This window comes from Lipophrys pholis (assembly GCF_963383615.2).
Source record: "Lipophrys pholis genome assembly, chromosome: 15".
NCBI classification, from domain to species: Eukaryota; Metazoa; Chordata; class Actinopteri; order Blenniiformes; family Blenniidae; genus Lipophrys; species Lipophrys pholis.
In genome coordinates this window covers 25,589,139-25,603,337 of record NC_137642.1, presented here as the reverse complement: position 1 = coordinate 25,603,337, position 14,199 = coordinate 25,589,139, and the positions used below count along the sequence as shown (strand labels likewise).

Sequence of the window (14,199 nt, the reverse complement as noted above, 5' to 3'; positions counted from 1 at the left end):
CACTGAAAATGTGTACTCAAGTAAAACAGCTTGAGTTTATGAAGAAAAAGCTTATATCTCAAAATATACCATTACAGTCTGGGACCACTAGGTGTCACTATAATGCTGCTACAATACCAATAAAAAAAAGTTACCAAACAGAAAAAGTTACGCAGCAGAACACTCGAGGAGAGAATTCTTTTCCAATAGTTTCTGGCTGAGGCTTATATGTCTTATATACCAGTGCAACTTTTTTTTTTTTTTTTTTTTCACAATTCATGATACGATTTTTGACAAATGTGATTTATAGTCCAGGAAATACGGTACTCAGCAGGCACTGCAGAGATTTTGTGAAATATCTTCACTATGTGTTTACATTATTTCTTCAAAAGGTCAATTTAGGGATTTTCAGATGAACGCAGAAGCTGAAACGCCGTCAGTCGGTGCTCAGATATTGAAAAAAGAAGCGAAAGCTGATCCTGTTTTACACTGACTGCAGTCTTTCAGTACAGATTGTGGGAATTTTAAACCGCCGCCGAAGGCCGGCACATGACTTTCACCCCACTCCGAACCCGAAAGAGGGAGGGCGACACAGATGGCAAAAGGGGAGGAGAGACACCAGAAAAACAAGGGAACGGGAAACCACAAAAAAAAAGAGATGTTTGGAGATTGATGATGATGATGAAGAAGGAGGAGGAGGGGATGTAACGATTGGAATTCATCCAGAGTGACATGGATGAAGAGACGAGGGAAGAATGGAGAGAAGAAGACCTCCGAGTGAGAAACAGAAGATGAGAAGAGGGACCGAAGGGTAGAGGAGGGGGGCGTCGGGGGGCACGGAGGTGGGCGAGGTCAGGCTGTGACCCTGTGGCGTCCCGTGGTAATTGAAATTAGGCGGGGGTGGTTGGTGGGGTGGCAGCAAGACTGGAGGAAACAGGCGACATGATAATCAATTTGAGGCTGAATCGGAAACATGAGCCACTCGGGGGGGTGGGGGGGGGGGGGGCTGCTTCCCTCTTACCAGGCCTCCAGATGGCCTCCAACCCCGGCCCTGTGTGGGCCCTGTCAGAACACGTAGTGTATACGTGTGTGTGTGTGTGTGTGTGTGTGCGTGTGTGTGTGTGTGTGTGTGTGTGTGTGTGTGTGTGTGTGTGTGTGTGTGTGTGTGTGTGTGTGTGTGTGTGTGTATTTATGTGAATGTGCGTGTTTTGGAGAGACGCTGCCATCTGCTTGGAGTGCATGGGGAGTTCAGCAGATGCATTTGCCGCCGGTAGGGGGCGCCGGAGGGTATCGGCGGTGTGTGTGGAGATGGGTTTGTGTGAAGCACATGCAAGGATTTCTGCACATTTACGAAGGCAAGATACTGCTGCCTTAGTATTGATAACAGCCCGGAGTATGTTGAACAAGCTGTTGAGGCTCTCACATCATGACACTTGGCAGATACTGAAATTGCTCATTCAGCTCTGGCACCATAAACAAGGTGGCGATAACGAACGGAAAAACCTTGATTTCATCCATTATGGTGGATAATAGTGGAAATAACCCGCAGCAGCTTTTATGCAAAAAAATTTTGCAGAAGATTAGTATTAGTATTTAAGAAAAAGAAACATGAAGTTGATCCACAGTTTTTCAAATTGTTAGTTTAGATGGAATTTTGCTCGTCTTCTTAAGACTTATTACACTATTTCTGTTCATTCAGCTCAAGTCATGTTAAGAAAATAGCAGTAAAGTACATGAAAATCAGTTTTGATCCACTGTTTGACATGTTTTGTAGACAAACCTCAATGGATCTTTTTCTCATATACAAAATATAGTGGAGAGACTCTGCAAATTTTGTTTTATCTGTCGCTATTTTATCTATCTATCTTCCATAATTTCCGGACTATTTGGGTGCGCCTAAATTTAAGCCTCACCCACCAATTTAAAAAATGAAAATGAAAAAAATGAAAAAGAAGGTTCGGAGTTACATGATGTGCCTGAACGCATCACCCATGTATTGGCATCATGAAGCTCGTTAACCCATAAAAATCATCTGTTTATTCATCTCAGGTACCTTAAGCCCTGGTTTTAGAAAGGTGCAACATCATGTTTGTTCAATTACCCCTGATTTTAGCAACAGGAAACTGAATTTATTCATTAATTTACTTGTAATATTGATAGAAAACCTAATAAAAACCTTGGATTTTGCCCTTAGAGAGTCAATTTGGCAGGTTCAGCCTGTCGGAAGTCTTTTTTTTTTCTTTCTTTCTTTGTGACATTGTGAATGAGAATTTAAACGTTTCAGGTATTTAAAACTGTACTGGCTAAAGAGTTCCTACTTCCTCTGAGTTCAGACTAGATGATGCCATACCTCGCCGCAACCTGAAACTGCCAAACGCTGCCAACAGAGCACCTGAACGTAGCTCTTAGGTTTGATGCAGTTGCGTGGCCTATTTAACGCGTTGCATCTACTTAGTAACTGGACAGGCGTCTTCTGATTTGTGTTCATTCAGTCAGAGAGGAAAGAAGGGTTCATCAAACTGTCAGTCAGAGTTTGGGAAGCTTTTCTTTGTTGCTGCATGAGTGTATTATTAGTGTGTCGTCAGAGCTGAAGTGAGGGATGAAAAGAGAGCAGAGACAAAGCTCTGAATCAGACTCTTTCAGGTAAATTCAAAGCTAAATGGCCAAAGGAATTAGGTGCTTACTGAAAAAAAGAAAAAAAAAAGAGAAAGATTTATTTAGTCAAGCATAATGGTTTTAAAAAGCGAACATCAAAGCATCTTCAAAACTCTTAATCTAGTAATACTACCGTACAGGCTCAAGCAGCGACTCGGTGACATTTCCTTCCTTTAGTTTTAATCTTCTTTCCTTCAGTAAATGTTAACGCTGCAATATAATTGCTCTGCCATTTAGTCCAGAATGTTCACAAAAGAATTTTGGATCCTGAAAGCCAACAAAGGCTTTTTTTAATAAAAAAAAAAACATAAACAACATTAAAAAAAAAAATCTGGATCTTCCTGAATGATCATTCAGCTCCGGATGCGTCACAGACTTGTTGATATCGTGTCTTTGGATTGAGGAAGTACCTTAAAGAGGTCATATTGTCCAGCTTTTCAACAATTTCACATGGTCTTGTTGGTTCAAAATAGTTGTATTCAGGGTTTATTGCTTTATCTTGATTCTCCTCCGTTTGAATCTTGGATCATAGGAGCTGCATTCAGAATCTGCTGTGTCTGTGTGAGCTGGACTGGCTCCGCCCACACATGCCCTTCTTGGGAAGAGGAGGAAGTACTTCCTCTCGTGGTGCCATGTGCCAGAGCAGAGCTGCCTAATTGTGGGAGGAGTCAAAGGGAGGGCCTACCTTGATTGGGATTGGCTAAACCCCCGATGACACTATATAGGGTTTGATTTCTGATTGGCTGGTTGGAGCAACACACTTTTTAAAACTTGAAACAAGCCAGGGAGAGAGAGGAAAGACTGTCTTCACTTCTGGACGTCAGTCCAGGTATGGGGACGATTATTACGGTTGGAAAACCATTAGGGATGGACGACTACAAAGTGGAGTAATGGGACAGATTGCCAGCTCCGACTCTCCAGCGAGGCTCCGGAAGGTTCCGGGGGAAAGCATTCATCTCCACCATCTCCTCCTCTGTAGCTGAAGAAACAGCATCCACCCCGTGGCCAATTAATCCATCCCCCGGACCATCAGCCCCCCCCCCCCCCCCCCCCCTTGTGTCTCCGTGTCCCTTTTAATCTCCCTCTCTCCTCCTCCGCCTTGATGTGCTGAATCTTATTAACACAGTTTGCTCGGCACAACAACTCTCCAATCAGCCGATCGGTTTGTCGACTCGCTAACACTCTGGCTGCCCCCCCCCCACCGCCCAACCCCCGTCTCCCCACCACCACTCCTGTATGTTTGTCACACTGTGTTTCACCTATTTTAATTAGAGCGAGAGAGGAAAATTAGGTTTTCTCCCCCCCTCCCAAAAAATAAATCAGCACGTGGTGTAGAAGTGCATGAAAATGTTAATTAATGGCGGATCGAGGCGAACGGCAGCAATTAGCGCGGGCTCACAAGATAAGTAATCAGCGGACACTTTGATGAGTACAACAGATCTACACACACACACACACACACACACACACACACACACACACACACACACACACACACACACACACTTACTTTTAATGCACACACGCGTTGATACGGGTGTGTTTAGGCGGCGAGGAACTTCGTGTTTGATCGGGGCTAAACTGTTGGCAAACTGGAGTCTTGACCAAAAACCAAACAAACGCAGCCGCTGACAGGTGGATGAAGAGAGAGAGAGAACTGAAAAAAAAACAAAAAACTGCTTGTATGTAGGTTATACTCCAGCTCTCTTCACTTTTTCTCTGCCTCGTTCGCTCCCTGCCTCTCTTTCTCTCCTGCACTTTGTGGTGGAGACGGCGCCGCCTGGGGAGTTGAATTGCTTTTGTTTGGTAATGATACGATCTGGAGGTGTGTTTTCTGTGTGTGTGTTGTGCACAGACACGCCGATACTAGATCTTCTTTCAGTCGGTACAGATTATTTGTATTTCAGAGTGAAATGAGCCGACATTGTTTTTCCAAAGGTGGGGGAAGCGTGTTTTCTGAAAGGGTTAATCCCCTCAGTGCTAAATTATCAAGAAGCCCCCCCCCCCCGCCTTTATAGAAAACCAAACATTTTGCAATTAGTCCCAAACAATTACTCCAGTAACATAAAGCCAATTTTAACGATACTTTATGGTGTAAAATACAGTGAAATGTTCAAAACTCTTCTGTAACTATTGTATTTTGCATGTTTTTACAAAGTCACAGTGACAGCACGTCCCCCTGTTTTTACAGAAATAGTCATTTCCACGTCTTTTACAAAAGAAAAAAAAATCTTCATTGACATGAACCTGCACACACACCTGGTGAAGAGCTACTGTCGTCATGCCCAAGCTGTAGGGGGCGTCGTCACAAATTGTGACGTAAACCTCTGCCTACCCCTGTTTAGTTGCAAACGGAGATACAGAGTTTTTCCCAAATCTAAATCGGGAGATTTTCAGATATAGTCGTTCGTGGTGACTCGTAGCTGCGTTCACGTGTAAATGCACGAAACGCTGAGAAATATCTCCGTTTTGTAAATACCCGGGTGAACGTTGCCTAATGCTAGTTTGATAGCAACGAGGTAACTAGCTTTCATGGCAGCGTCACTGATGTCTTGGTTGGTATATTTGCTTGGTTGTTTTCTTGGGCCGGATTGGAGCGTCTTGCGGGCCACTTTTGGCCCACGGGCCTTATGTTTTCCACATGCATGAAATCAACTTGTGTGATGAATTTCAATATACTCTTGCAACTTTGATCACGGCTGCCGGATTGTCACCATTTCTTCTATTTCTTTTTCCCCTCTCGCCCATGTTCTCAGGCGAGCCCGCCGTCGCCAGAGAGAACAACTGCCTCAACGCCGCCAAGGCCTGCAACCTCAACGACACGTGCAAGAAGTACCGCTCGGCCTACATCAGCCCGTGCACCAGCCGCGTCTCCACCGCCGAAGTCTGCAACAAGAGGAAGTGCCACAAGGCCCTGCGGCAGTTCTTTGACAAGGCAAGGCACCTGTGACGCCAGCTCAGCAGCACAATGCTAAATGTATGATCAAACCAAACCGTGGAGGTTTTGGCTGTCGGTTCCTTATTGTTGAGAAAATGACAATCCTGTGACGTTGGTCTGGAAACACTGAGCAGCAACTCAGAATGAAAGACATTGTTTATCGCACAGGGACATATTTTTGGTCTCTTTTTTATTTTCTCAGTCTGCACATCTTTACGTTTTCTCTGTTTTTGAGATAAATCTAGGAATACGTTGATCCGTCGCAGCCCGGCTGACGTCAGGCTTTTAAATGTTGTGTTGATATTAAACGTTTACAAATTGCAAATTTCAATATTGTAGCATATTCCTCTTTCATATATATTCCTTGGCATTATTATTGGCTTTTTCTTGCCTGATTATCACCACTAAAGTTTTATTACAACAACGGACCCACTTGCTCAGAGTGATGAAGCGGTTTTGTGATTATTATTTGGCACAAATTGCAACACACTCAAATTCTTCTACATAATATTCAGTACAAATGCAATGATTTATCAAAAGAGATTTAAGCAGCTGTGGAAAAACTGATTTGTGTAGAATTAGTATTAACAGTAATAACAAAATTTGTTAGATGAAAGATGTAGTGTCCAAAATACTATAAAAACATTTGTGTTTTTTCCTCACAATACAGGAAAATCTTAAGATAAATCTGTGAAAACATTTCTCTTTTGATGTCTCGCAGCCAATCTGCCATCGACGGCTGTTTTCCACTGAAATAAGAATCAAATATTACTGTGGTTGTATTAAAGTGTATTATCTTTTTTAATTAATTTAGCACAGTCGTTGAATAAAAGTTCTCCTTCATTACTTTATCGTGCAATTTTAAATGTATTTCTGTGAATTTAACAAAGCAACTCTTTTTCAGAGTAAAGCAGCTGATCTGTATTGAATCAGCATTAGATTCAGGACCTGAAACTCAAATTCTAGACTCCCACACTGAAAGTAGGATTGCGGTTTCTTGCAGGTCCCTCCGAAGCACAGCTACGGCATGCTGTTCTGCTCGTGCCCGATCAGCGACCAGACGGCGTGCTCCGAGCGCCGGCGCCAGACCATCGTCCCCGTCTGTTCGTACGAAGAGAAGCAGAATCCCAACTGCCTGGAGCTGCAGGGCTCCTGCAAGACCAACTACATCTGCAGGTCAGAAACGGCAACAACAACAACAACAAAGAAAACGTTCTGTCAAACCTGCTTCTGTTCGGCCCCGTTTCCTCCCCGTTTCCAGTGAAAACGGATCGCAACAATTAGAGAACACAGACATTCTAGTGGACTAGTTGGATTGTTATTACGGTGACTGTCAAAATAAAAGTACCAAGTCCCAGGAGAATATGGACTGGGAGTCATGACACCACGGAGGAAATGTTGTTCTTATTGTCCGTCTACTGAGCATGTGCAGAAGAACTTTTTACTATGTCCGCAGTGCAGATTCGCAGTGGCAGCTTTTTGGGAAAAGTTGCATTTTCCCCTTGTTTCCATGGAGACAGATCATTTTTTTTAAGTTTTAAGTTGCATTTTCATTGCGCTCCAAGCACCGTTGTCGTATTAACGTTGTTAACTTAGTCTAAACTTTAGCCATAATATTTAGAGAGCTACTTTAAAAAAGCGGGTGGAACATTAAACAGCAATGTTTAACAATAAATTTCATTAAGGAGTTTAAAAGCCGACATTAGATCTGTAAAATTTCCAGGTCAAAAACTGTTTGACTGGAGAAGAATCAGGCTCATTAAGACTCTGCACTTTCCCTTTTTTGAATTATTTTTACTATGGCTGATACGTTGGTGTATCCTTGTTAGCACTTTGGTGCTAATTAGTACCGGCACTCATCACATTGGGGATTGTTGTGAGCTCCATGTGCTAACGGTGGTAATTACGACACTGCGCAGCGTCAAGGGAAAAAAATATGACAGGGCCTTCGCACAGTGGTAAAAATCACAGGGTCATTGGCTAAAATGTGTCATCTGTTAGGTGTTAATGATCTGCAGGAACCCGTCAAAATCCGACAAGCACTTTTATCCAGAAAGTTCCAGACGCAAGAGTTCACCTACAAAACGATGTGGAGCCACAAATGACATGGATCGGATTTCAGGAGGAAGACATAGAAATCTAAGAAAAGCCGTGCATGTACAGGAAGATCATGCAAACTCCACATAGAAGATCCATCAGCTTAGATTTGAACTTGTATCTCGTTTCCGTGAAGCTACAGTGTTAAAAAAAACAAACACAAACAAACAAACAAACAAACTGCAATGCCATCCACTCAGTATGCGATCATCTTCTACTTTTTCAATTCAAAACAACCAATTTCCTCTGAGTAGTCAGATTACAACTGATAAACTGGTAAAAAAAAGTGAGGCGGCACAGTGGTGCAGTGGTTGGTACTGTTCTCTCACAGTGAGAATGCCCAGGTTGGTTTTCAGGGTGATCAGCCTTCTTATATAGAGTTTACGTGTTCGTCCTTGTATGAGTGTCTTTTCTCAGGGGTTGTTGTCTGTGTCGATGATAATATCATGAATTGAATTGAAGGATAAAGCTACACGTCCGAATTTAAACTTAATTTGGAGAAAAGTATGTGGTTAAAATGCAAACAGCAGCGGAGGAAAGCAAAGAAACAGTTACCGTAATGAAGAAATGAAGAAAACAAAGAAGGCGAATCGCTGGCTAAAGGTACGACGGAAGAGCAAATTGGTTGTGGAACTACCCGAGTGGTGCAGGTCCTTCTGGACGGCACAAAACAAACACATCTCATTTATGTTTGCTTTGTGTTTGTGATGCATTGTTTGATAGATGCGAGTTATACTCCAGAAAATACGGTACTTAAGTGCTTGTTTACGTAATGCCTGTTATGATCTAATTAACACATAAGGATTGTTGGAATTCACGGACCAGTGGAGGCTGCTGTCATGCAAGGCGCTGTCAATCCATCGGGAGCAATTTGGGGTTCAGTGTCTTGCGCATGTAGACAGGTGGAGATGGGGAGTCGAACCTATAACTTCCAATTGGGAGACAACCGCTCTACCAACCGAGCCATGCCGCCCCACAAAACTCTATGATTTCCCTTCATTTCTGAGGTCTCAGAGTCGCTCCCACACACCTGCCACCGCAGGGGTTCTGCATTTAGAGTCAGTCACTGATGGATGTCTGACGCAGATCTCCGCCTCTGGAGTCTTGTGGGTCTCTGGGATTAAATGGAAGCATTAAAGCATCATAAATGAGCTCCATTTGGACTGTAGCCTCAGGTCTCCCTCCCCTCTTTCTCCACACAACAGCAGTAAATTCCCGCCACAAATGGCTCTCCTTCCTCCCATATTTGTCTTATTTTTAAACGTACAATTTTTGGGAGATGTTTCTGGGGCTCTGCATCCGTCAGACATACGATCGGTGCTGAACAACAGGTCTCTGCAGCGCCCCCCCCCCCTCCCGTTCCATTTGTCAGATGGCGCTGATGGATTAAAGCGCTGCGTTTCCAGCAGCTCGCCCACCATATGTCAGGTGTAGTATACTGGCTGCTGTTGACAACCCTCGCTGCACTGGTGTCTGCTCCGCAGCAGACTGCTGTGATTAGAGGGTTCATGCTGGGAGGGCATATATGTGAGCGTGTGATGCTCACAAGTGTTTCTCAGCGGGAGGTTGTAAGTTTCTCTTTCAGATACACAGAAATCCTTTAAAGACTGGATTTTCATCAGCACTTTAAAAAAAAAAAAAAAAAAAAAACTGTTCCATCATTCCAGTTTGGTTTTATTTGAAGAAGCTAAGTTGATGCAGCAGAAATCATGAATACATTCAGGCCTCAAAGGGATACGAGACCGGTTTAGTACCACACTAGTGATAGCTCTTGAAAATTTGTTTTTCTTTATTTGGTCATACGTGTACTTTTTTCAAGTTAACATAATTAATTACATATACATACATCACATATATGTTCAAGCTATAATTTTTCTCATTTGAAAATGTATTCAGAAAGAAATTGTTTTTAAAAGTAATAATAATAACAACAACAACAATAATAATAATAATAATGATGATGATAATAACACAAAATAATATTGTATAATTTATAAAATAATTGAATTTCTAATACTTTCTATTTTTATTGCTATTATGAATATATATATTCTTCTTCTTCTTCTTCTTCTTCTTCTTCTTCTTCTTATTATTATTAATTATGGATATATCTTTTTTTATATAAAGCTAAGTAAAGTAAACATAAATATATAATAATTATAATGATTATTTAAATAAATCTTTATAACATTTTATGTAACACAAATGTAGGTTATTTTCCCTATTTACCATTTATATTATATTTTTGTTAATGCTACTTTATATATTTATTGGAGAATCATTGAACTGACTTTCATATGAAGTTAATAAAAGTGAAAAACAATTCTCAAATATGTTTAAAACAAAATGTAAAGAAAAAAAATATATATGTATATATGTATATATATATATATATATATATAATTATTTTTTCTTTCTTTGTTCTTTTTTCCAAATGCAACATTGGGGAACTTTTCTTTGTCTGTGTCCCAGTCAGTCCATCACACTTAAGCGCACTTCAGAGAGTGACTTTCTCAGGATCCAAAACTCCGTTTCAATTTCACATGCCACTGCACCTGCGGCCGAAGTGTAAACAAACATTTGCGGAGGCAGCAAATGAAACAGAACAGACTTGGCGGGGAATTGCCTTTTAGCCTGGTTCATTACAGGATATAAAGCCGCCGCGGCGTGCGTAAGAGGGTCATCTTCCTCCACTGAAGGCAGCTATTAAGAAGCCTAATTAAATAGAGAGAAATGACTTCCACTGCACACTAATTTGGATTTTGCTGCGTGTTTACAGTCGCGCAGGCCATCAGATCTCGCTGCCGCAGTTTAAGAACTTGTCTCTGAAGTAGTTGTGGTTCTGTCTCGTGTTTAAGGTCACGACTCGCCGACTTCTTCGTCAACTGCCAGCCGGAGCCTCGCTCGCTGTCGGGCTGCCTGAAGGAAAACTACGCCGACTGCCTCCTCGCCTACTCGGGACTGATCGGTGAGCTCACCTGTTGATGGATGTCGGTTCTAAGACTGTGTGGGATCCAATCTAAGAGTCTGGGTTTTTAATGATCTGAAACATGTTTTTAATGTCCCAAAGATGTTTCATTGCAATTTATTTTAAAGCACTTCGGTTTTGCTTTGTGCCTGAGTGGTGCCGCACTAATGCAAAATCTAAGATAGATCTATAAAACCATGCTTCTGCACAGTCTCCCACAATGTCACAGCTTTATAAATGAGCATGTATAAGATGGGGAATAAGTTCAACACATCTCTAGTAAACATTCTATTATAATTAAAATGTTCTTCCCTGATTGGATTTATTGCTCTGATACTTGAAATTAATGTCAGTCAATCAAAAAACATCTATAAAAAATATTTGTCATGCTTTACATTTATATGCTTCTTATATATTTCTTCTTTTACACTCATTTCATTTCATTTCAGCACTTCAGAATTGGGAGAAAAATAAACAAAATCTTCTTGCAACTTCAACTTTCATCCAGTTATTCACTATTACAGCCTGTTTGTTGACTGAGTCGCTCACACTTGTGACGCGCAGGTTAAACTTTCCTATTACTGCCGGTCGAACTGCGGAAAACATCCTGGGAGTCACCACATATATGCAGATCGATATATTTATGCTTTCTGAAGGCTTTTCCAACCGTAACTAGGAGTTGTGATTAGGAGAAGAACGCATGCCAAATCCTGTCTGCTGCAGCAAAATAGATGTATGAATATGAAGGAAAATCAACCAATCAACTCACCCAATTGTGAGCAAAGCGTCTGTCACTCTTTGCAGGTCTCGACCAAAGTTTAAAAAAGAATAACTTGCACTCCGGTTTATTATATACTAGTAGAACCTGTTTACACATTGGACAAACCAGATGGTAATGTAACTTTACCAGTCGTCTATATTCCCCTTTAAAACCTCTAATTTGGGTGAACTGCATGTTGAATAAGTGCCACCAGGTAAGATCTCAGCAGCTTGGTGTCCAAACAGCCTCTTCCATTGTGCACATCAGTTAGGATCTGATGCGAGGCCGTGCCGCTGTCTGGAAGACCACAGTTTTACCACATGGTCTGTTTATTTCTTTATTACTCCGGGAGAAGACTACGGCCCTGTTCACACCACGGTGTTTCAAACACTTGTTATTGCATTCCTGTTTCCGAAAAGTTGCCCGTTTACACAGCAACATTTTGAAAACGATGTAGACAGAATGTTGGGCCACTAGTGGGTGCTGTTGTAATGAAACCACCCACACATGGAGCTGAGAATTATACGCTATAATGCTAATGCTATATTAGCAATGGCGATTACACCGTCATGTCACTCTGGAGGCCGACACGGCAAACTGTCCAGGGCCGGTCCTCTCAAGACACCGAACTCACAGGCCTCACGTACACAGAAGTCCAAGCTGTGCCAATTCATTCTGCCTACTGCAAAACAAAAAGACCTGCTTTGGAGCGCAGCCAGCTCCGGGGAGCAATCCATTGGGAGAGCAAGAAATCACTGACTGAAGCTATTTACTTTCCCTCGCAGAGAGAGAGCCTATTCTTCAACTGCAGCTCCTCTGCATCCCGCCTCCCACAGGAACTGTGCTCCTGCTGTGCACAGGGGAAAAAAAAACAACCTGAAATTATGTGTAGCAATGATAATGTATTACCCAGTGTTTATCACGAAGGAGATTAGACCTGACGTGTGAACAGTTTTGACAACAATCTGTATGACTTGACATAAAAGCATGAACGACTGTTCCAAAATCAGCAATGGCACGAATTGTGTGTGGAAATTACACCAAAGTTGCTGTCCTACTTATAGACATTCTTTTAATTATCTGTCGGAAGAAGAGCATATTCTCAGTTTGAAATCGACTTTTGAAGTTTGTTAGAACAGTAGACAATGAAAGTGATATCATCTGTGTCAGATTTAAGTAAAACATATAACTGTGTATCATCTGCATAGAAGCTGAAGGCAAAGTGACGCTTATTCAGACCAAGACCGGGGTTAAGATGTATATAATAGATTAAAGCGTGCCCAAAATTGTGCGGGTTGCTGTCTTTCAAATAGACAGGTGGCTCGGTGTCTATTCAGTTCTAAGTACTTCTAATTTTGAGTTATTCAGCTGTGAACTGGTTTGACAACCAGTTTTTAATGTTGGTATTGCAGCCTCCATTATAAATAACCACCATTATGTAAGATTATTTTAAATGTGTTTATGATTAATTTTAATTTGGCCCCTGCGGTACAAAGACTATCTGTTAGAAGGTGTGAAGGCTGGACTTGAGGGAATGTGAATTACGATTGGAATTTGATTACGTTCAGCTGTCAAAAAACTGTTTTATCCCCCATTTATACCTTCAATAAGACGTTCTACTATGTAAGTTTTATCTGAAGTGGCAGATTTTAGTGGATTATAAAGCTGTGTGTCATCTGCATACAGCAACAGATGTCAACCTCATGCTAATGCGGATTAGCATGTACAGAAAAACAAAACCCCACTGAAAATAGTGGAAAAGTGATTTATTTTCCTTTATTGATTTTAATCTGAAACTTAAAGCCGATTTAAAAAGTTCTTTTGCACATAAACTGAAACATTCCAAGACTTTTTTTGTGGATTAAAAAAGAAAACTTTATTAATAATTATTAAACTACATAGTAATTACTTTAAAATGTACTATTTATTTATTTATTTATTTATTTATTTATTTATTGTCCTGTAATGATAATATAAATATGACAGTGATTCATAAGATGAGATGAGACGTTTTTCCTGAAATGGGACGTCGTATTCATCAAATAAAAAAAAAAAAATAAATACTTTAACTTTGCTGAAATGTTATTGTTTGTGATGCATGTTGTACATGTTGCACATTCACACGGTCAGTATTCTCTCATTAACGGCCATTGGTACAACATTGGTTGCTCTCTGTCTCGGCGTTCACCAGAAGTTCTAGTTTTACTTTGGTAAAATGAGTTCCACGCCCCAGACTTACACTGTCTTAACACGTTTGCCAGAAATGAACCATTTCGCCGCCTGAATGCGTGACTGTGTCGTACTTCTTGCCGGCTCCAGGTACCGTGATGACGCCGAACTACCTGCGCTCGCAGAAGATCAGCGTCTCGCCGTACTGCGACTGCGGCAACAGCGGCAACAACAAGGACGAGTGCGACAAGTTCACCGAGTTTTTCACGGAGAACACCTGCCTCCGTGAGTCTTTCCACGAGCCGTTGACTCTCCGACTATAGCTTATCTGCTCCTCGGAGTCTATTTCCATCCCCCCCCAATCCCACCCCCCCCCATACGGCCCTTTTATCCCTCTTCTTTCTTTCCTTGTCTCCCCTTGTCTCCCCTCACCAAATATATCCCATTGCCCTACCGGCATTGTTGCCCCGCCGCACTATGAAGAAAGCATCCATATTGCAGCGCTGTGTGTGTGCGTGTGTGTGTGTGTGTGTGTGTGTGTGTGTGTGTGTGTGTGTGTGTGTGTGTGTGTGTGTGTAACTCGGTGTTCCTCCTGCTCCAGATCTTTGACAGAAAGCAGCTTTTTCATCCCAA

General features: G+C 41.7%; 1 protein-coding gene across 2 annotated transcripts in view; it reads left to right on the top strand.

Annotated features, from left to right (window-relative positions):
• The window catches only part of gfra1a (gdnf family receptor alpha 1a), a 110,440-nt gene that overhangs the window by 78,065 nt on the left and 18,176 nt on the right, over positions 1-14,199 (top strand). For both annotated transcript variants that reach the window (XM_080482077.1, XM_080482076.1), the window contains 4 exons: positions 5,391-5,569; positions 6,576-6,748; positions 10,528-10,637; positions 13,717-13,851. In XM_080482077.1, coding sequence (XP_080338203.1) covers positions 5,391-5,569; positions 6,576-6,748; positions 10,528-10,637; positions 13,717-13,851 — 597 coding nt within the window. The remainder of the gene's footprint in view (positions 1-5,390; positions 5,570-6,575; positions 6,749-10,527; positions 10,638-13,716; positions 13,852-14,199) is intronic.